The 24025-nt window shown below is 34.7% G+C and overlaps 1 protein-coding gene across 3 annotated transcripts in view; it reads right to left on the bottom strand.

Annotated features, from left to right (window-relative positions):
* Positions 1 to 24025, bottom strand: part of dmrt99B (doublesex-Mab related 99B) — a 36782-nt gene that overhangs the window by 6683 nt on the left and 6074 nt on the right. The window contains exons 2-3 of one of the 3 annotated variants that reach the window (XM_085656369.1): positions 21757 to 22100; positions 15902 to 15906 (exon numbers count right to left, since the gene is read on the bottom strand). In XM_085656369.1, coding sequence (XP_085512495.1) covers positions 15902 to 15906; positions 21757 to 22100 — 349 coding nt within the window. Of the gene's footprint in view, positions 1 to 6693; positions 6703 to 15901; positions 15907 to 21756; positions 22101 to 24025 lie in introns of all 3 variants that reach the window. The other 2 variants (XM_085656370.1, XM_035869580.2) reach the window with 2 other exon arrangements.

Raw genomic sequence — 24025 nt, 5'->3', positions numbered from 1 at the left:
CATCGTTACAATAAATTGTGATTATATACATATATATATACATATATATATATATATATATATACATATATATATATATATATACATATATATATATATACATATATATATATAATATAATTTATGATATTAATAAAAGTAACATAAACAAATTGATATAAACACAATAAAGTCAGTATTCATACGTTGATAAAAACTAATCACCCTATATATTCCATTCATATCTATCTCTGGCTTTATAAATTAATCCCACGTAAGTTCCACCCTTTTGTCCATTCGAACAGAAACAAAAGACCGAACGCTTAGCTTTATTACTCCCTATAATACTAAATCTCCCTTTCACCATCCACTTACGATAAGAAACGCAAACAGCAACTTATAATAAATTGCAGTTTGCCAAATGACATACTTAAAAGTATTTAGAATAATAGAAATATATTGCAATCAAGACACTATGTGACATTCGTAAAAAAATCGATCGAATTATTTCTCACTTGCAATTGTTTTTCTAATGTAGAAAGATAATATTCATGAAAATCAATCAAATTATTTCTCGTTGATTCTTATTCATCTTATATACAAATACATTTTTGCATATAAATATATAATAATTTAGAAAATTAGATGCTTAAATTGCAATCAAAACACTATAAGACTCATAAAATCGATTGAACTATTGAATTTTATCACATACTAATTGTAGACAAATATATACGTATATTACCTATAATTACACGTTGAATTAAATTATGTACACACACACACACACACACACACACACACACATATATATATATATAACAAATAATACGATAACGAAATGTTATGCTATCGCTCGTAGTTAAAACGTGGAAAAGCACTTATGCCTGGGGCAACCAAGAGAAGAGGTTAGAGGGTGAGTTAGAGAGAGAAAGGGAGAGAGAGAGAGAGAGAGAAAGTTGGCTAAGACTCTAGCTACATTTCATCCCACCCCTGGAACGCACTCTCGTACTAATAAACGGACGGTTAAACTTTTTAACGAGCGGTCAGTCGAGCTACGTTTCCACCACCTACTACAGAGAAAGCTGAGTCTTTCAGGCATTACCGTATATAAATTCGATGGTCGTGCACGTGCACAAGAGGGCCGAACGAGTTCGATATTATAGCTTTATTCGCAATCGTCCTGTCCTCTTTCTCTCTCTTTCTCTCTCTCTCTTTCGCTTTCTCATTTACATTGTTGGTAAGTTCAGGAGGCACCTCGACTCTGCTGGTCTATAGCAATTATTTCTAACAAACCAACCCTTGATAATCCTTGATGATAATGATTATATTGTGGCTTTCTCGATTTATTAATACATGGACAATCCTCAAATGAATGCTGAATATCGTAGCGTAGCGATTAGCCTTTAGAAATTGGTTCGTTCCTTGATACTTTTTTATTTGTGTATCCCTTTTCAAAGGAAATATAAGTTTCTCTTTCTTTACGAATATCATTTAATTTATATTTAACGTTAGGTTGTTGCAGTTATTTATATATGATTTAATAATTGAATTCAAACGTACAGAGATAATTCACGAAAGTTAATAGTTATTCTACAAATCATTTTGTATAATTCGCATATATTATAATGATAAAAATTTTCTAGATCTTAAACACCAAAATAAATGAAAATAATGCATCATTTATTATTATTCTTATTCGCAGTTGAAATATTAAAATCATCTAATTGTCCATTAAATTTTGTTCAATGAATATGCCAAACGATTTATAGTATTCATATTCAAGATATCTTCTTTCAATAAAGAATCTCATTCGATTTATAACACTTCGATAAATTCACAGTGACTCGGCTTGGAAGTTTATCGCATTAACCGTTAAATTCCAAGCGAGGAAAATTCCACCATCCCTGTATTTCTCTCTCTCTCTCTCTCTCTCTCTCTCTCTCTCTCTTTCTCTCTCTTTCTCTCTTTTCTCTCTGGTTCTCTAGGAAAATGATCTCCACGTTTCCTATCGTGCACCAGCATTCAGATAATGATATTAATAATAATAATTGATATCCTCTCAACGTCAAAGGAAAGGAATGCAATATTGAGGCGTAAATGTAGCTTCTGTATTTGAGACACACACAAACACATACACATATACATACACACAAACATTTATATGTATGTATTAAGAAGAGAAGAGAATCATTTTGAAGCAGTGTACTGTGTATCCGTCTATTCTGTGCTCGCGTACGCGTGAAATTTCAACGCGAACGAATGCATAGCCCGTCGTGCCTGCGGAATTATATGCATTACGAAGCTCTTATTAAAATGTCGTCCTCGTAGCCGACACTGCCGTACTTCGAGGGTAACATAGAAGAATCAACCCCCTTCCTGTCTCACTCATTTATATACAGTACTTACGTAGGTATATATATAATATGCTGGTGGATAGGGTCCCGAACCCTATTTACACAGGAATTACGATACGTTTGCTTCCAAGAATGTTATAAGCACATAATCCAGAGATAATAAGGAATATTAATTAATTAATTGAGGTATAAATTAGTGACAAATATTTTGGTAAAATTCTAAAGATGAATTGTTCTACAAATTTCACTCAAACTTCGCGGTAATGTAATACTATCAACATTTCTTGTTACGTTCTTAAGTATAGGTACTTATATGTAGGGTGTATTATTTAGTTTGAATACTTTAATTTTCCTTTTGATATTACGATAAAGTATCAGAGGAAAATTACTTTGTTATTATTTAAAATGAACTCTCTTTGCTTGTCATCATATATACTCTCTTCAAATGAAGTATTCATTCTTTTGATATTTAATGTATATATATATATATATATATATATATATATATATATATATACCTACGAAAGAACGAGGAATGAATGATTCGCCCTTTCGAATTTCGGTCTCTTGAGAATTTTCGAAAGAGAAAAGATCATCGGTAGGAGGTAGCAAAGCTTTCTTCTCACGCGAAAAGGTTAAATGCTTGGGTATTAGGAAATCGAAGCGACTGATATGCCTGCCCTACGCTTTTTTTAATTCTTTTCGAATCTTTTCGTCTCGTTTTTTTATACGAATGTATACGTGTATAGAGTATGTATATATAAAAGGATCATCCTCCTCATCGCCCTCTCAAACGTCTAGCCGTACCTGAAGAAAAAGCGAGCCATTATACATTGGGGCTTGCCCTTCGGTGAGGGCCAACGCAACGTATCATAAAAGGGAGCACATTATAGTAGTGAACACGAGTGTTTTTCGTCTTTCACTTCAGAAACGGTATTCCTCTTGTATTTCGAGAAGGGTTCGTGCAATTTTACTCTGATCTGATTCCCTCGGGCATATGCGAAAGAAAGAAATTTAACTTTTATCGTTCTTTCTTTAAATTTCTTTCTTTATTTTTTTCTTTCTTTTTTCTTTCTTTCTTTCTTTCTTTCTTTCTTTCTTTCTTTATTTATTTTCCTTTTCAAACAAACAAAGATAACATTCTTTTAATAGAGACAATAAAGAGTATAAAAATGGTGATCCATTTTCAAATTTTATTCGTATTATTTTATTCGTATTATTCGATATATATTAACAAATATTATTGATTACGCTTGGAAAATGAGTGAAACTTGATGGGAAAACGAATTTACTTTCCGATCGGGTGGATAAGCCGAAGCGTGGACGTATAATAAAGGCACTTCTAAACTCCGAATTTCGTTTGTATAAGAGGGAGAAACAGAGAGGAAGAGAGAGAGAGAGAGAGAGAGAGAGAGAGGGAGGGAGAAAAGAGGGAGATGGATAGGTATAGTAGATAGAGCGACAGAGAAATAAACGAAAGGCACGAAAGCGAAGCAATTGACACGAGCGACGAATGAAAATGCGTGCGAATGACGACATCGGCGTGGGGTGGATGACGAGTGTCAACGAAGAAGAGTATAAGGTACGCTCGTGTTCTGCGATGAAAGAGAGACAGAGACAGAGACAGAGACAGAGACAGAGAGAGAGAGAGAGAGAGAGAGAGAGAAAGAGAGAGAGAGAGAGAGAGAGAAAGAGAGAGAGGAGAGAAGAGGGGAGGAGGGATTGAAAGGGAGGATGGTTGAAAGATCAGGTGATCGTGAGAGATACGAAGAGTAGCTAGATGGGGAATTATAAATCGATCTCACTATTTTATTCTTATTTTTCTTTTCTCTTTATATATATATATATATATATATTTCCTTCGTGCTTCTTTCTTTATCTGGCAACCAATTCGATTCATTCCAACTTCTTTTACTCTCCTGTAATTTATTTCCATCGAAGAAAAGCAACGAAGGTATAATAAGAGTAGGTGGCGATACAAGTAGAAGTAGTAGAATAGAAATAGATGCAATAGAAAAGTGCCTTTGTTAGGATATCTTAATTCAAGTGCGTCCTCTAACAACCGTCTTCTAGGCATGTTCCTTTCCTTCGCATAATTTTCCCAAGAATTAAAATCTTCTAAGAGTATTTTTGTTTAACGATCAGGAGGAAAAAGAGAAATTTTTTATAAGAAAATAAAAAAACTCAATGATTAATTTGGAACTACGTTAAATTCGCTTCAGTTAATTAATCTTTTACGGTGATCGAATTTGTTTTTTTTTTCTTTTTTTTTTTTTTACAAACTCTCAACGACTTCAATACAAATGACAAAGTATATGCAATCTTATAGCACAGTGTAAATAGAGAAGATTTGAAGTAGAGTTTTCTGTTGAAATTCTTTGACGTTTAATCCGAACCTTTCTGCAGAATCGTTCATTGTATAGCAAAAGCTAAACTATGCAAAACCTTTGCAAGAAACTTCAACTTGGAACTTTTCAATTAGTCTTTATATTGAAAATGAACGAGTACAAAAAACAGTGCATACAAGTTTCGAATTTCAATTTTTATAAGTACATATTTCTTGAACGTTTAATTTTTTATTAATTGATATATCGAAGCGAGGGAGGTCAAAGATAAAATACTATATAGGAAGACAATAAGTTAGCTATTCGAGTCTAAAGTAACAACGTTTAAATAGGTATTAAGAAAAGAATGATCACAGAGCGCAAGACGAATAGAGATAGATAGATAGATTGATAGATTGATAGATAGAGAGAGAGAGAGAGAGAGAGAGAGAGAGAGAAAGAGAGAGATCGTGTAGCTCATTCTCTCTCACTCTTGATCGATGACAGCGGTATACTCGAAACAGACGTATAGGCAAGAGAAGGAGGACGTAGAGATATAGTTAGGAAGGACGACGATCGACGCACTCAGGTGTGTTATACTATGGATGTACGTAGAAACACGCGCATACACACACACATTGAAGTACTCGAGGTTCCGTCGGAGCTTGCATGTCGTTGTGGGTCTACGCCCTAACTTGCGGCATTGCGCATCACCGTACGGTGGTGGAGACAGACGCGGACAATGGAATCATGCGAGTACAATGCCGAATAATTTAGAATGGCATATAGATATCGGGTGCTCTCCAGCCTACGATGGAACTGCATAATAGAGGATAGGAGTAATAGGACACAGCCTGCGGGGTAACTGTGGAGGACACGAAACATCTCTATAAATTAGCCTAAGCCAAGCTTACAATAAGACTAAGCAAGCACGCATAACCACACTCCACAACGATATTTGACTCTCTCTCTCTCTCTCTCTCCCTCTCTCTCTCTCTCTCCCTCTCTCTCTCTCTCCCTCTCTCTCTCTCTCTCTCTCCCTCCCTCTCTCTCTCTCTCTCTATCTTAATCTTCTTTCTTCACGTATACTCTATCTCTCTTTCTACTTTTCACCCTCTCGTTTCTTTCTTTCTTCCATTCTTTTTTTTTACGCCTACCCTGACCCGTCCTTTCGATCCCCTTTCGCGAGGGAGTAATTTGAAATTAATATATACTCTTTCGCGAGCTACTTTTCGGTGTTATTACATCCGCTTTATAGAATGAAGACAGTAAATTCAAAATCGAATTTGACATGTATAAATACTTATGAAATTTTACGGAATTTTTGAACACGAAAATCTTGAATCATCTTTGAAAGAGATGAAAAAATGATTTGGATTTTTATATCGGAAAAATACAATAAGGATTTGTACCTAAACCTCGCATTTTCTTATATTCGAGAATCGACGGTGAGAGAACTAAACGGCGACAGCTGCAGAAAATCGTCGACAATTTTTGTTCAACTCTCCACCCGTCACCAACTCTAGTCTCCACCCACTGACATAAAATTTTGCGGAAGGATTATCATAAGAAAGGGTCTCCGATCGATTCGGCTCGCGTTATCAATCTCTTTTCCCTTCTTCGTACCTTACTTACGACTCGCTTTGTGTCCTATAGAAAGAATATGACATAGAAAACGAAGAAGACTTTCGTCCATATTTTATTCTTTCTATTTTTGAATATTTCTTCAATTTTTACGTTTACAAAAAGTCGAATCTAATCGAAATCGTATTAGTTAAATAATTAGCCTAATTTGATAAGGTTAAATATATTGAAAATCGACCCTTCGGATTTAAACAGGACAATAGGTGACAGTAGCCGTGTCACTTCACAGGAATCATATGACTTCACGATCACGCGGGCTTGACGTATGGATACAGTGGGCCAAGGGTTGCGTGCGCTTAAGGGCTATAGGAGACATGGGGATAGTGAATCATCTCGGACCTATTATCCGAAAGGGTCCTGAACCATCACTGGTAGCGAAAAATCTTAACCATTTAACCCTCGAGTTTATCGATTTCCCATCAAAATCTTTATTCGATTATGTAATATATAATATTGAGAGAAACAATTTTTCATGTATTCTGTAAATACACTTTAAATATCGTAAATAACATATAAATAATTTAGTGAAGATCGAAATTTTAAATAATTGTGTTTTGTTAAAAGACAAGGATGGATAAAAAAAGAACGAGACGAGAGAACGAAGTTACAAGTAATCTGATAATATTTCAGTAACTCGAAACGATCCCGGAAAAATAGGTTCTTTTTCGCACGAACCTAAATCGTCTGTCTAGGTACCTGCGTGTTTTTCAAAATCTCTTTCGTAGATACATGAAAAGTATACAAAGGTCTTTTTTCGGATTAAATCACGTGTAAAACCGTGATTCAAATCGGGGTTTTAATACTATTTCGATCAACACCTAGACTAAACTTTTCGTCAATTTTATTTTGAAGATATGGAAGATTTCTTATCTGCGATATCGAAATATCGTGGCGTGGAAAAAAGTAAGTACTTAATATTTCCAAATTACAATGTAGCATCGACTTTCGAATTTTGTAGTTAAAAAGTAAATTATTACAACATTGCAAAAATTTGTATACATATACGTTATCTAATATTTTTCAATTTAATAGCATCCTTCAAAAGATGTTATGAATATCCTCAAAAAATAATAAAAAAATTCAAATAATATATTCCGCTTTTATAAAAATCCTTCGCTACACTATGATGCATTCTCATAGTTCATATTGTAGGATCCTGATCGAGGATCGCACATTTATATATACGTCATAGTAAATTGGATTGACAAAAGTGTATCACGTCTATTGTAAACGGTATGTTCGATTGGCGAGGGAGCACCGAAAATGCTCTCGACGTAACTTGATCCGATAATATAAACGTCCAGAATATCTCGTGAACGAGAAGAATGATCGAGGTTGAAGTGTGGGCGTTACGAAAGCGATACCAGCCGAGAACCAGCCAAGTTTCCGCATCATTAGAGACAATATCTATATAATTCCAAGGTACTCGGAGGGATTCTGAGGTTACGAACCAAACCGATAATTATTGGCAGCTGTGTCGAGGTACCGTAATTGGAGTAGGATCCAAAACCAAAGGAAGAAAACTTCTTTTTCTTTTTCTTCTTTGATAAAGGACATAAGCGTTTAACCACCGACTAAAACGACGCGGAGACAACGTTTTATCTTACCTCGTTTATCCCACGTGTTTTTCTCGATATATAAAACGTAACCTATATGAACAATCATATCGACTAATGAATCATACTGATACGATATCATTTCTAGGTGTAAAAGAAAGATGAATGTCTGAATTAATTAAAAACAAAAATAAAGACTAAGTTCTACTCCAAAAAAAAAAGAATAATAAAGAAGATTCAATCATTTTATAATTAGTAATTTTTTTATAAGATTTAGTAATAGATAATAGTTCTTTAAAATGTTAAATAAAATGAATGATCCTATTAATTTCCTATTTAGAGATTTCTCATTATATCGTTATAATTAGATGGGATTACTGTGTGTATGTTATCTAAAAATCAGTATGATTCGAGTGAAACTTCTCAAACATATAGATTTTTAACTTGACTTTCACGTCGATGTGCGTACGTCGACAACTCGCGTTCTCCTTTTTCGTGAGCGGGCTACCTCGAGTACCTAAAAATTCGTGTAGCTTTAGAAACGAAACGACGACTCTCGAATCTCACGCGAATTACAAAACTCCGTTTCTCCGCGCATTAATTATACCTCGTTCGCGAAAAGTGTTCATATCAAGCGTACATAACGATCGTTCTCTCTTTCTCTCCCTCCCTCCCTCCCTCTCTCTCTCTCTTCCTCTCTCTCTCTCTTTCTCTCTCTCTTTTACACTCTTTATGTATTTCTCTCATCGATTCGAGCTCGACTACGATGTCGTTTCTACGGACAGTGCAACTCTACGTCTATGTCTGTATATGCAAGCAACAGAGCGGAAATCGGCCGAGCGTTGCATTCAAAACGAAAAGCCGAAGCTTTAAGGCAGTCCTGATGATGGTTGTGTACGTGTTAGCACAAAACAAAAGCTTCTCATTATCACGTATCGATAAGCCTGCAAAATAGCAGCTGGCCGATCTCTTCTTGCTGATGTCGGAAAAATCAAGGATTATGCGAAAGAAGGAAAAAGAGAAAGAGAAATCAGAGGCAGAAAACGGAAATTCCATATTCGCGAAGAAAGAAGGAAAGGGAAAAATCGAAGGAAATGAAGAGGAAGAAGAAGAAAGAGAAAAAGAAAGAAGGAAAGAAAGATCAAGCGAGAAAGAGAGAGAGAGAGAACGAAAGAGAGAGAGAGAGAGAGAGAGAGAACGAAAGAGAGAAAGAGAGAATGAGTGAGAAAAAAACGTTGAGATCCTTGAAGCCAGCAACGACAGCAACAGCGAGCAACAGCCCGATCAGTCATTAAATCGACGCGATTCCCTTTTGTTTGTTGGGCGACAGTGCGCGCGGATCGGCCGTAGTGGGAGTTTTGCGATCTGGAGTAGGGGTTAGCGAATCTGATTGAGGAGTGGGGAGAGTAAGAGAGAGAGAGAGAGAGAGAGAGAGAGAGAGAGAGAGAGAGAGAGGGAGAGAGGGGTGGAATGGTGAGGGGAGGGGAAGGAAAGTGCAGACATTGCTGTGTTTTCGTTATTGTGCGGCCAAAAAGGGTGAAAACGAGCGGGGGGTGGTCCACGAGCTGGCTAGGGTAGCTTTCAGGGGGTGGGAGTGAGGTACAGAGAACCACAGAGAGCAAGAGAGAGTGAGAGTGAGAGAGAGAGAGAGAGAGAGAGAGAGAGAGAGAGAGAAAGAGAAAGAGAAAGAGAAAGAAAGAGAGAAAAGGGAAAAGAAGAGAAGCGCGCGGGAAGGGAAGAGAGCGATCGGGCGTAACGTTTTTAATTGTTTCGCACCCAGCCGTCTTTTGTTTCGGCGTTTATGCCTCGTAAACGTTTGCCGAGAGCACCAGGAGGGATCGCGGGACGGCAGAAGGGCAGAAGTCGCCCTTCCGCCTTTTCCTTCTATTTTTCGATTTATGTATATATGTGTATATATATATATATATATATATATATATATATATATATTTATGTATGTTTGAGAAAAAGAAAGGCGAACATGTACCTATGCATTCGCGCGTTTTCGCTTCCCAAGCTTGAATGATTTCGTCGCGAGTTTTTACGAAATCTCAAACTCGATGAGAGTCGAGATACGTTAGTGAATATATTTATATGTACGTATATATACATACATACATATATATACATACAGTCTCGAAAGTAATGAGAACGATTTTAATGTTTTGTTTTTTACAATTTTATTCCTCGAAATAATTAATATAATTGATCAGTTTCTTAATTATTTAGAATTATTTTATGTACCTTATTACAAAATTTTTATAGTCAAATTTATTTTTCGATTGTAAGTAACATGTTGAAAAAATTTTGATTTCTTAAAAATAATTTCGAAGAAGCTTGGAATATGAATTTCTTTTTTTATTTCAATGATACCGTACATTATACTTAATCTCTTTCGATTACTTCTCGTTATACGATACGTATCAAGTGAAACAGTCACTTTTAACGGAAAGAAAAATGCGAGGATGAGAAGCCCGTGGTAAACAGAGCATCCTTATTTCGATAGCTTTTCTTTTTTCTTCTCCATAGATTTCATATGGCTTTCTTAGAATTAGATGTATATATATATATATATATATATATATATATATATATATATCTATGTATATTTTTCGATTCTTTGGAACTCTAAAAGTTAACGAAGTTATCACAATTCAGTTAATATCTTTTTGAAATATAATGATCAAGAAAAGAAGTTCAACAAATTAAAATCGCCGAAAATGTAAAAAGAGAAAGAGGGCGGAGGGAAGAAAGAGAGAGAGAGAGAGAAAGAGAGAGAAAGAGAGAGAAAGAAAGAGAGAAAGAAAAATGAAAAGGTCTGATACTTTTTTTCAACACTTGAGACGATATCTCAGCATTGACTTTGAATTTATAAAAAAGGGATCAGACTGGTAAGAACATAGCCAGACCTTGCTCTTCAAGTTCTGCGGGGCTCGATGCGCGTGATGTACTGGTAGAAAACGGTACTTCTGGTCCATCAATTTATAGTACTCGAGCGTGCATTGGCTCATCATCCTGGACTGCCTTCACATAGAAAAGGAGTGTTCCAGATATAGAAAGACTTGAATAGACGTGCTACCCCTATGCATACTTCGATCGCAGCCACCAACTCCCACCCCCTTGCGACCTATTATGCTTTCGAGATCTGACAATCACAGAATTCCGTATCGAGTGCTGTTTTCTCTCCTATCACATTGACACAGGCGCGCGCGACTAGCACCCAGTACTCAGTCGATAATAATGTGAACGATCGCCGAAGCATGGACGTCGATCGCCACCTACGTCTCCGCGTTAACGCGTTAACTACGTATAGAGAAGAGCATATGCGTATAAGTGTATGTATCCGTGTATGTATGCGGACCAACATTTCGATGATAATAACGCCGCACTCGAATATCACCGGAGTAATATCCGATATTCGAATAGAATAATAATTTATTATAGGAGCGCGTGCGCACGCTTCAACCATCCCTTCTCTACTATTAACCCCTCTCTAACCCTTGTTTTCAGCCGTCACTATTGTTTGAATAAATCGCATGAATTCGTTTAGCTATGTATTTATTTGCATTCAAGGGAAATACGTAGGTATGTAAGTACATACGTATAGTGAAAAAGTCAGAATTTCACGTGTAACTTTATCTCATGATTATTTGATAATAAAAATCATTATTTTGGTCAAAATGTTATTGAAATTAATTTTCGAATTATCAGTGAATTGTAAACACTTGAATTATGAAACGCTGAAATCTGGCATTTATATATATTCTATTGAATTGTTTCGTCACAAAATTAATTAATAAATTAACTAATTCATACCTAAACATTAATTTTTGCTAAATTTAAATAATGCTTACAATTATTATAATATAGTTTGTTCTAAACCAAGTTATAATAAGTTATAATAAGTTTTATATTATATCATTTATACTATATCACTTTGTTTATATCACTTTGTTAAAAAGTTGAATCGTATATAGTTTATTATACAATCGTCGGTTTCATTTATTCATACATATAAATAAGATATTTTTTATATCTTATAATAATTATCACACAAATGACGAACAGCGCGAACAGTCCAAACAGCGGATAAAATAATGAAAAGAAAGAACAATGGAAGAAAGAAAGAGAAAGACAGAAAATTTTAAAGAATTTTAAATAGAATTTCTATTCGATTATTCAAGAAGAAGTGTATCTTCGTTTCTTTCTTTCGGAGAAGAGACGACCTTAACGTGCGCGAGCGCGCAGCTATTCGCGCGCTCGCATTCAAAGACGAAACAAAGAACCAGAGTGCGCTCTGGTTTCGTTAACAATACACCCTGAATAAGAACCAAAGCGTAGGACTATAAAAATATGTTCGTAGCTCTCGAGGCTTTTTCAAAAGAGAAGCCACGCGTCTGAGAGTACGTTCGAAAGCGTGCAAAGGGCAAAGAAAGATTTTATTATGTGATCCGCCATTGAATAGAAACGATCCATTTCATGAATCGTACCTTACGATTATATCAGTTTAAACGTATCTATATTTTCTTAATATATTCATATAATATACCTATACATGTTTCCTACATTTAAATCGTAATTGCTGATGATAATAAAAATACAAAGATAAATATGAAGTTTTCATTCGAGAAATTTTTCCATCGGTATCTTTATCTCTTATCTTTTTTATTCTAAATAGAATTCAAAAACAAAAGTTCAGAAATATTCGTTCTTTTTCAAATTTAATCGATTAAAATCGAAAAGATGTTATTCGTTTTGATTCATATCTTGATATTCGAAATTTGACATTAAAATCTAAGAAATTTGTAAATCTGATTGGTTTCAAATTGCCTCTGTTTGAAGTTCGAAAAATTGTGAATATTATTGTTTAATAATTTATGTTGACATTAAACGATATGAAAGAATGTTATAACGAACAGAAAAAAATGCATTTCAATGTAATTGTCGAAATAACGAGTACGATCAATATCTGTAAATCTAATGTAAAAAAGATATCTCTATATCTTAAAAATTATTCAGTATATAATTTTCTTCCAAAATTGAAAAATTTGTCAAAAATTATAAAGAAACTTTAAAGAAGGTAGACACGGTTGGTAATATTGTATTACTTTTACGCGCTTGCGGAGCGTGTGTACACAAAAGTCAAAGTACGAAGTCATCGAAGAGGCTCGCCGAAAGAAAGAAAGGAGACGTTAACAGAAGTTTTGTTCAAACACACACGGAAACGTGCTCTTCCCGTGGCGGTGCACGTGTAAACGTCCGTACGAGCAGGTACACCTATGCAAACAAGTAAGATTCTAACTCAATCGTTCATCTCCTTCTATTTTCTTCGGCTACAACTACGACGAGGACATCGATGATCCTGAATCTTTGCAAATAACGCCGTCGGCGAGCCTCGTTAAAATATAAATATCTATATTCGTGCGCGCAAGGTGCACGTGTTTATCTATCATCTAGCAGTCAAGTAGCAATCGTATTTGCTTCATTAAACTATAGAACGTAGAAATAACGTCGAAGAGATAATAGTTATTTAACCAACGATGCAATAGCACATTTCTTGGAGCCATCAAGAAAGATGATCTTTCAAAATATTCGCTAAGAATGTTTCCCTTAACGACAAATATAAAAATATAATTATTAGACACACACACACAAACTATATTATTCAAATTTGTATAATACTTTTTTTGCAATACTATTTACTTGAATATTTTTCGCAGATACAAATTTGTGGATTACAATCACGGTAGTTAAGATATTTTTTAAGTCAATTAATATTTTCATATTTAAGTACTAAACGATGTATAGTTTTAATTTTTATCGGATTTATTGATCGATTTAAGAAACACGGAAATTTCAAAGAGATGAGGATCAAAGTAACCAGATAAATCCGAGAGTAGGAAAGAGTAAATAAGATCACGATCGATAAAAAATAAGTCTAAAGTCCAAAGGCATCCTTTTGCTACCAGCATAGTTGAGAAAAGAGCGAGGGAAAGAGAAAGAGAGAGAAAGAGAAAGAGAGAGAAAGAGAAAGAGAAAGAAAGAGAGAGATAAAGAGAAAACGAGGACCAGCGAAGTATCGGTAGAGTGGAGTTTCTTGGACACTGGAAGGAGCATCTCCACCCCCTTATGCTGTTCCCACTCAACCATACGAGATAATGGTCTACGAAAATGGAGAAGGAGAGATCCTTCGGAATAAACAGCGTACCGCACGTGTACACTCGAAGGTAACCCTCTGCGTGTGCGCGTACCGTGCAAAAGAGAACAACTAAAGAGTGAGTGAGTGAATGAGAGAAAGAGAAAGAAAGAGAGAGAGGAAGAGAGAGAAAGAGAGAGCACACATTCACGACATATCTTCTCTCCCTACTTCGAAGAACTCACTTGGAAATCCAAGTCTCAGAGTTCTCTTTTTCGACGTAACGATTGCGCCGCTCGTTTCTCTCTCGTTGTGCTTTCCATGCGTGAAAATCGATGGACCTACTGGTTCAGGCATCCAAGGAACGTGGAAAAAAGTCGATATGTTTATATTGTTGAATGTGAAGACTATAGTGAATGAATCGACAAAACTTAAAATATAACTATTACTTCTTTACAATTTTAATTCTCATTTAATGTGAGATTATATATATTTAGATTTATCGATCATATCAATAAATAGAATATAGAATATTTTGAATTTATTTTCATATACTCGTCAATTATTTTTCATATAAACAAAAAGAATGAAACTTGAAGATCCTCATTAATTTTTATCAATTATAATTATATATACTAGTCGACAACGTATAAAATTGTTGAGTATCATACTCATCGCTGAGAAAAATATTACATTGATCGTTTCAGGTGGAAAGTAGGATTACAAAGAAAAAGAATTAGAGAAAGAGAGACCGAATACAATCGCGGAAGATTAAAGATATATACGAATTAACCAGTTTAAACATACGTTTTTACCTACTTACTTTGTGCGTTCGATACCGAATGGTGGCACGCTAGTCACTGTCCTCTTCCACCGTCTCAAATATTTACTTTCACTTAACGGCGAATGTTAAAAGAATGCTTCAAATGTAACCAGACACTCTTACGTTGGCTCTCTCAAAATATTACTTCTTCACGTTTTTTCCTCCTCTCTCTCTCTCTCTCTCTCTCTCTCTCTCTCTCTCTCCCTTTCGAATTGTTTTCGACGTATTCAAGTTTTCCCTTTGAACGTGCATACCATATTGACGAAACTGCATATATCTACTGGAAACTGTAATTGGATCAAATATGAAAGGTAAGAATAGAAAGGAAGAGGAAGTTCGAAAAGTAAACGAACAGCTTGCGGAAAGTTAAGAACCCAGAGTCCTAAGGGATATTACCAAAATTGGATATTACATACATACGTTCATGTGTTCGCCAGTTAAACATATTATGGACATCTAGAAGCGTTTCCAGAAACGGCAGCACCCCCTTGTACTGAGCGTAAGAGCTCGATTTCCGTGGCGGTCCTAGTAGAATGGAGAATCACCGAGTTTCTCTCCTATAGATACCTACAGGAGAGTACAATACAAGTACTTCGACGCGGAAAAGCTTGTCTCTCTCTCTCTCTCTTCTGATTTCTCTTCTTCGTAGGTCAGAGATCAAGAGAGAGAGAGAGAGAGAGAGAGAGAGAAAGAGAGAAGTAACCAGCCAACCAGCTAACCAGCCAGCCAAGCAACGAATCAACCAAGCTCCGGCATCCCCCGCGGTCGAAGGCACTGGCCCGAGAAATTCAATTACTGCTGAACTTCTCGACTGAAGTCTTGGCTCGGCTCGTACTTTACTGTAAGCATTCTGTTTCGGAGATCGAGTGAAAGACATCTTACGCGCCGTCTCGTTCTAGTGTAGAAACGTGTATACGTTTCTATAAGTAATATATATATATATACACGTATATATGTGTGTGTGCCTTCGTTCGCGAGATTTAAGCGTCTGCGTGCCCTTATATAAATTGAAATGCGATATATATCGCGCGTAGTCTACTCCTCCTTTCCTTTACCCTCCCTATCATCCACCTCACCACCACCACCACTACCACCACCAGTACCATCAACAGTCGGAGAATACGAAAAGGGAAAAGAAAGGAGATACGAGAAAGAAGAAGAAGCAGAAGAAGAGGAGGAGAAAGATGAGGAGGAGGAGGAGGAGGAAGATGAGGAGGAGGAGGAGGAGGTGGAGGAGAAGTACCACGCGATCTCCTCCTACGCTCTTGAGAAGAGCTCTGAGAAAGTGTTCGTACCTTTTAAAACGCGATATTGCGAAGGCAAGGCTAACGGAAACCACCGAGGGCCGCGAAAGAATCTGCCGTTGTCAGAGTCCTTTCTCTTCACCTTCACCTCCTCCTCCTTTTCTTTCTCCTCTTTTCCTTACTCCTTCTAGGTACTTCTTCTTCTTTCGATGAATTCTTCGTTCTTTTCTTCGTTAAAACGTGCCGTGAGATAAAGTTTCAAAGCCCGATGGAGATATTCGTGTTAGTCCTTCCCATTGGAATCCTCGATCAAGTGATCGTGAGAATTACGAATTGGTTAAACGAATTTCGTCTTCCTGATGTATCATTATTTAATCTTTTTCTATGACATTAATTATGTCAAAAAACAATTTGTATTATCGTTTAATGTAAGATGAATAAATTATTAATCCTTTTAAACAATAAATGATGTCTTTAGCGTACTATACGTTTCCTATGTCAAAGTTTAATATGGTATGCCAAAGACGTTATTTGGTCTATCTCGTCAGTTTTGTTTACTATATTTAATAGTTCGATCATCGTTTTATTTTAAGAAACTCTTGTCTTTTATCTGATTGAAGATGATAAAATTAGATGAAATCTGTTTAATTTTTCCTTAGAAAATTTGTTGCCTTTGCAAGAACTAATAAATTGGTCAATTGATTTTATAATCGATTTAGTTTTAGATCTAAATTCAGTAAAATGTCGGATTAAATACAGAAAATGAATTTCTTCAAAATAACACCATTCTATCAGATTCAATATGTAGAAATTTGCATATTATATATTATATTCCTTTTCATTGTTATCCTCTTCTTATTCCTGGCGGTACACGTCGCACAATGCCAAAATGAGAATGGAACGGAGAACGAATAGTGGAAGAAGGAAAAAAAATAGATTCGATGGTAATCGCACTCCGAGCGATTGTGGAGTGTACAAGAAAGAGGTCCACAGTGACAAAGAAAATTATGACCGAACATTTTCTTTCTGAGGACTTATTTTCTCTTTTTCTTTCTTTTTTCTTGTTCTTATGGAATACGATTTTCTTACAAAGATATTCTTCCTAATTACATGCATTTATTCCTAATTAACATAATACTGTACGTTCTGATTAAATAAAAAAAAAAAAAAAAAAAAAAGAAAATATTTTCCTTATTAAACATTTTTATATTGTTCTTTTTTATTTCTATTAACTATCATCACCTTAACTACAAGTAAATGTAATGGTAAGAAAAGACGTTACATAATTTTTATAAGATAGTTGCTTATTAATAAAAATGTTTATAAATGTTGTATGAGCACAAATATAAAAATATATATATATATATATATATATTTAATTGGCATCATAATTGAAGTGTTAAGTATTAAAAACGTGTCATATCTAAATAAAATTAAACAAATTTACAAATAATTTGGTAGCTGTTCAACGAATTAATTTCAATAAATTATTTCAGTAAATATCAGATATTTACTATTAATTTTCCAATCAATTTCATATACCCTTTCCTTTAACTTCCCTGATCAGCCCCCTTGAATATGAACACACAAAAAGTCGCATTAACCGGTGGCGTTTAATTCGAATCAAATGTACACCCTGAGAAAGTAATTGAAGCGCGTTGCCCACGAGGGGTAGCGGATTTAGACGGCACGCGTCCTGCCATCTTCGCGGGGACCAATCGCACGGCTTCGTGGCTCACAGGAAATATAGAAACTGGACGGTGAATGAGTACAGATTGGTTTCCCCTCGTCGACGAAAACACCGTCACGATTCAATGGCAAACTTCCAATTAAAGGGACCATCTCTCGATCATTACTTCATTTTCTTCTTTTCTTTCTCTTTTTTCTTTTTTTTTATATTTTTTGAAAAGAGGCACGAAGATCTTCTCACCACCCAATATTTTTCTTCTCAATTAATCTTTACACCTTATATTAAAAAAAAAAAAAAAAAAAAAAAAAAACATTTTACGTTCAAATATGTTTAATTATTAATTAATATTAAATACTCAAAATTTCTTTTGGTATAAAATTATTCATATAAACAAAATGAAGATCGATCAATTCGAAAATTCATTTATATGTAGACTAGCCAATTATATTTCTTCACTATAGATAGATAGAGTTTGAATTTTCTCTAAATTTCCGTATCAAGGATGGACCTTACGAGGAATCGATTCGTTATAGAGTTAAAGGTGAACCTTCATTAGAGATTCTTCCTTTGAAAGTCGAAGTTGTGTGTATATGTATATATATATATATATATATATATATATATATATATTGTGTATATATATATATATATATTGTATGTATATGTATATATATATATTGTATGTATATGTATATATATATTGTGTGTATATATATATATATACATATATATATATATATATATACATATATATATATATATACTAATATAACTAATTATTGGCACGTTACCCCAACGTGAATTCTCTAGGGGACACTTCAGATTTACATGCTAATAGACTTTTCACGTGGTAGTATCGATTGATAGCGAAATGAGAAGGGTTGCTGAGCTTTTCGAGTGTTTCTTTCGAATCAAAAAAGTAAAAAAGAGAAGAAGAAAAAAGGAAAAAGAGGAAAAACAAATATGAAAATTATCGATCAAATAAAGATTGAAAAAATTTCTTTGAAATATTACCTATAAAAAATATTTAATTGGCTATAACTAAAGATAAAGAAAACAGTTTTTAGCGTTAACGGACAACATTGTCGAGCTTTGTACGGAAGAAAGATCGGTGAGCAACAAAAAGAAGAAAAAAAAGAAGGGAAAGAAAAAAGAAAAAAGAAAAGAAAAAAGAAATAAATTCAATTTGCGCGCGCGATGCCAACGAGTGAGCGTGAATTGAAAGGAGGGATAAAGGGGAAACCGAATAAAGGAAGTGGGCTATAGTGAACGACGCTGACGTATTCTTTCGGAACACACTGCTGCGTGCCGTTAATAAAGATGCCCTTGTGTTTACCGCGTAGAATGAAATTCAGGCAAGTGTCTCAGGCTATACTATGGCTTGGTCAAAGAGAGAAAACTGTCATTCTTTTCTTCTACACACGTACTTCACGATGGTAAGAAAAAATGATTATTTCTAATGAATCCAAAGGATAGAAAAGTGAGTGAAAAATTAATCCAAAAAAGTGTTGTAAATTAATATATATATATAATAAATAATTTTTAAAGATATTATTTTCAAGTTACACTAAAAACTATTCATACAATCATTTTATTATAAGTGATACATCACTTTAAGTCTTATAAATTTTAATTATTAATAGGAAAGTAGATATATAGAAGAATATTTATAAAAAAAATCAACATAATTCAAAAGAATAGAACATATTCTGCATGTTTACTTTAGTTACAAAATATTTATTACGAAAATTCCTACGTATACAAATAGTATACGTATTGATCTTAATAGATGCATTAAATTATAATATTTATATTTTCCTATGAAGCATTATTGTTTTTATCCTTAGTTTGTTACGTTTATAATTTATATATAAGAATTACAATAAAAGAGAAAGCAAGAGAAAGAGAGAGAAAGAGAGAGAGAGAGAGAGAGAGAGAGAGAGAGAGAGGGAAACAGAGACGCATAACTTTCTAAACATAATATATACAATTAAGAAATATATATTTATAAAAAATGATGAGTGTACAAATACTTTTTATATTTAATAGGTAGATATATAAGAATCGACAATACATGTCACAATCGATCACGTAAGAAATCTAAAGATTAGAAGGAACACTAAATACTTGTAGAAAGATTACACAACGTTAGTTTAATCTTTTTGGACGTTCATGACCTTGGTTTACCAAGGCCGAAGAAAAGAGCATAGTCCTTAGAAGCGTCCTATCGTTTGTTTAGAGAATAAAATAGTAGTAGTAGTGGTAATCGTCAAGACCTTCAGCAATTAAATTATTAATGTAAAGGAGAACGACGATAAGAGCAATGAGCGAACGTAGCTGATTTGGAGCAGAGAGAAACGAAAGCAAGTCCTGGCACGCGACCGTGCAAGCGGACGCATGCGTTTTAAAGCTCGCACGCTTTAGTCTCGAAGTATAAGTGCCCCATTAGGAACGTGCGTATATATGCATAAGTAGACCAAGTGGCTAGGGCCATAATGTTAAGTAAATAATGGCCAAACTCGTGGCCTCTTATTATACCACTCAAAGCAAAAGTCGCACTCGTTAGTGACGGCGTTTAATTCTCTCTCTCTCTCTCTCTCTCTCTCTCTCTCTCTCTTTATCTCTCTTTCTCTCTCCTGCTATATGCCCCAACCTTTCCGTTCCTTTATCGAATTCCTTCCAACCTGGCTCATTCTCACCCTTACTCGAGTGCGTACACGCACGTAAGTGAGAAGTAAGAAAGAAAAAGAGAAAGAGAAAATGTACCTATATATACTTATTTACTTTTGTTAATCTCATTTTCGTGTCACTTTCACTTGCAAAGATGACATACTTGATAATACGATATAAGATAGAGAAGAATGAAATATTTTTAATAAGTAATAGATATCATAAGCAAATTTGTAGTATTTACTAAGTTTTCAAGATGTTATTTTTGATGACAGTGATTACAATAGGAAAAATTTAGGACACTTTTAATTTTATTTAATTTCTTTTACAAATTTTGAATAAATAAAATAATCAAATACCATTTTTATAATGTTTTTTTTAAATCGATGATCCCTATGTTTTGAAAAATATGACCATCACTATATCAATCCCTTTGTATAAAAATCATGCTTCTTCAATTATTTATTTCTATTACTAAAAATAATCGAGATCATGCTTCTAGTTTCAAGTGACTCACCGGATATATAAATTATAATAAATTGTAATTTTAACAATACATCAACTTCAAAGCTGAAGAACTTAATAATAAAATCCAATGTTAACAAGAATATCGATATCGATTTGATACAATGATTGAAATTAAAATGGTTCATTATAAATTACGAATTAAAAATGTCTTCGGTTGTTGATCGTCGTACGAAATATTCGTCGATTTAAGAATTTCGAGCATCTTTGAAATGCTACGAGTTCCACGAATCGTCGTTCATTTTATTTCAAAACGGAAAACGATCTATGTAAGCCCCTGGTTGCGCGAGACCCGTCAGGTACACTTATGTGTAATGACTCATAATCGGTACTCCGTTCAGGCGGAGCTAACCTAGGGTAAATCTACATGGCTGCTACGATATAAGAGTTCGTAGACTCTTACGATTATGTAAATCGCGGTAATTGCGTCTAATTCTAACAGATTAAAACAAAATAATATCTTCTATTGCTCTTTTTTATTCGTAATATAAAAAAGAATATCAATTATATAAATATAAGATCTTAAACGTTAGTGACGGCGTTAGTTTATATTAAAAATACGAAAAAAAGACTTAAGAAAATGTTTTATTTGTATAATGAAAGCTCTACTGTGTTGAAATTATTAAAAAGATCGTTAACGGAAGGATTTTTTTTTATGTTGATAAACGCACAAAATAAGTTGTTCGATCTCCAATACAATACAGAAAATTGTAATACTTGGAACTTAAGAAACATGAAATATCATCAATAAATAAGGAAATATTTTTCTTACGTAGAAAAGAATTATTCAAAAGATCAACAATTGCACTCACCACCGACGATCGAGTCAGGTTTCTCCTGTTTCGGTTGTCTGTAATCGTCTTGGATCGATCTTTTTCGTTGCAGTATACCACATTCTGGTTGCGTCAATTGTGTCTGAATATGAGCTGCCGCTGCGGCTGCAGCAGCAGCCGCGGCCGCGGCTGGAATAGCCAGGCCCGTCGGATTCGCGACGTGGACCGGATGTGGAGATGGACTATCGGCTGGTGTCGTTGCTGTAGCCGTACCAGACAATACCGGTGTACCAGTGCAGCTGCTGGTATTATACTGCAGTTGCAAACCGAGTTCACGAGCTTCACTCTCTTCTTGAGCCTGCTGCCTTCTTAGAGCGACCTAGGACACGTATATCTTTGATTAGAATCAATTAATTGATTCTTGATACGTAAATAAATAAGACTTTGTAATTATATCTGCTAGAGTTGAAAGTAATCGTAAGTTAGGGAGATTTTGATTAGAGAATTCATCACTTAGGTAATCTTGATTTAAGTAAGAGAATTTTGAAAGCGTTGATATATAGTTTCGAAGTAATTGAAGCATTTGAGTTACGAATTCAAGTGAAATGGAATTATATTTTTTCGATCCACATCAATTTCAATATTTCTTTCTAGATAATATGTGTTAACTAACTGTTAATTTTTCAATGTTAAATTTGGTAAACAGAACCGAATTGTGAATTCGAACGAAAAGAGATTAAATTCTTTTCCATTCAAATTATTTTCAATGTTTCGTTCTAATCAATATATGTACATTCGTTTCTTATTAATTGTTCGAAGAGACGTATATCTAAATACAGTGTAAATAAATGTTCCCAAAATTAATATGAAAGAATGATCGATTATAGAAAATTTTTTTGTTGATCCATCGCGTCCCAAATAAGATGATTTCTTTGAAAATTCCAGATCAAATTTGCAAGGAATCTATTGAAAGTTTATCGATATGGTTACAATCGGGTCTTCGAAAGGAGGACGAGGCAAGCAATTTAGAAGTCAATAAGCGGGGACGTGCCTCGCGTGCGAAGATGAATTGGGAGCTTTCATGGGAGGCCGCAAGTCTCTGTCAAGGGATCACGTCTCCTCGTCGGTGGTGCGACCCTTCCGGCAATATTCGGAGCCCTTTCAAATAGATACATGCACCCGCACGGGTGTTAATTGTACCGAGTAGAGATACCTCATCTCCGGAAGGCAGCTTGGTATGTTGGAATGCTGCACGATTCAAGGACGATCTCTCTTTCTCTTTATCTCTTTTGCAAGGGAAATTCCCTCGAAATGATTCCACCGTACATACTATTGAGAAATACTACGGTTAAATATCTTGTAAAACGTACCCCACTTGCTACCTTCTTTCATTACCCTATTCATTTTCACTCTTTACTTGATAACCATGCCACGCTATGAATTTAATATTAAAATCTTATTCGATTATTTATTACCATTAAATTATTATAAAACTAATCGTAATAATTTCAGAGTAAATTAAATATAAAAGTAGAGCGGATGAAAATAATATTTCATTGATCTAGATTTTTAAAATGAAATCGTTGAAGTAAATAAGAGTCTCCTGCAGAAAATTTCTCGAATAGAAAAAAGTGTTCTCCAAAATGGCGAGACGTACAAAACTTTTATACATCCTTTACACAATAGAAACGCGATATCCATGACACGTCAAGAACAAAACTCCGATGATCTTAAAGTAGATCGATGACTCTTACCATTCTCCTTACCATTCAACTCCGATCTCAACGAAATCAAAAGCTTACCGCACTCTGGGTTGGAGCAATTTTCGCGTCTAGAGACGTTCAAACCTTCTTTTCTCTTTTGTATTAAATGCTCGAGAACAATGGGAACCAGGAAACGGGCTGAAGAAACATAAGAGGAGAAACGACGGAAAAGAGAGAGAAAGGGATGGTCAGAGGGCGATGAGAACATTGTTAAAAGAATCGAGACTAGGGTGACTGGCCCGCTTGCTGGGACTATTGCGTTTCTATGATCGCCTGCATTTAAACTTTTAAACTCGACGTATATATTACGATCCCTCGTAAAAAAAGGGAAAAAGGAGAAAAGAAAAAGACATATGTTCCTGATTCATACGCATGTATATATATATATATATATATATATATATATATATATGTATATATATATATATATACCGGACACATTTTTTGATTTACAACTACTATGGCGCCATGGTGTTCCATTAAGGATTAGTGATTTGAAAAATTATATACTTATGTCCCATAACTTGAACGATATACCTTT

The sequence above is a fragment of the Vespa mandarinia genome, chromosome 4 (assembly GCF_050613455.1).
Source record: "Vespa mandarinia isolate Hongniang chromosome 4, ASM5061345v1, whole genome shotgun sequence".
In the NCBI taxonomy this organism is placed as follows: domain Eukaryota; kingdom Metazoa; phylum Arthropoda; class Insecta; order Hymenoptera; family Vespidae; genus Vespa; species Vespa mandarinia.
The sequence above is the reverse complement of the archived record's forward strand: the minus strand, read 5'-3'. Positions and strand labels throughout refer to the sequence as shown.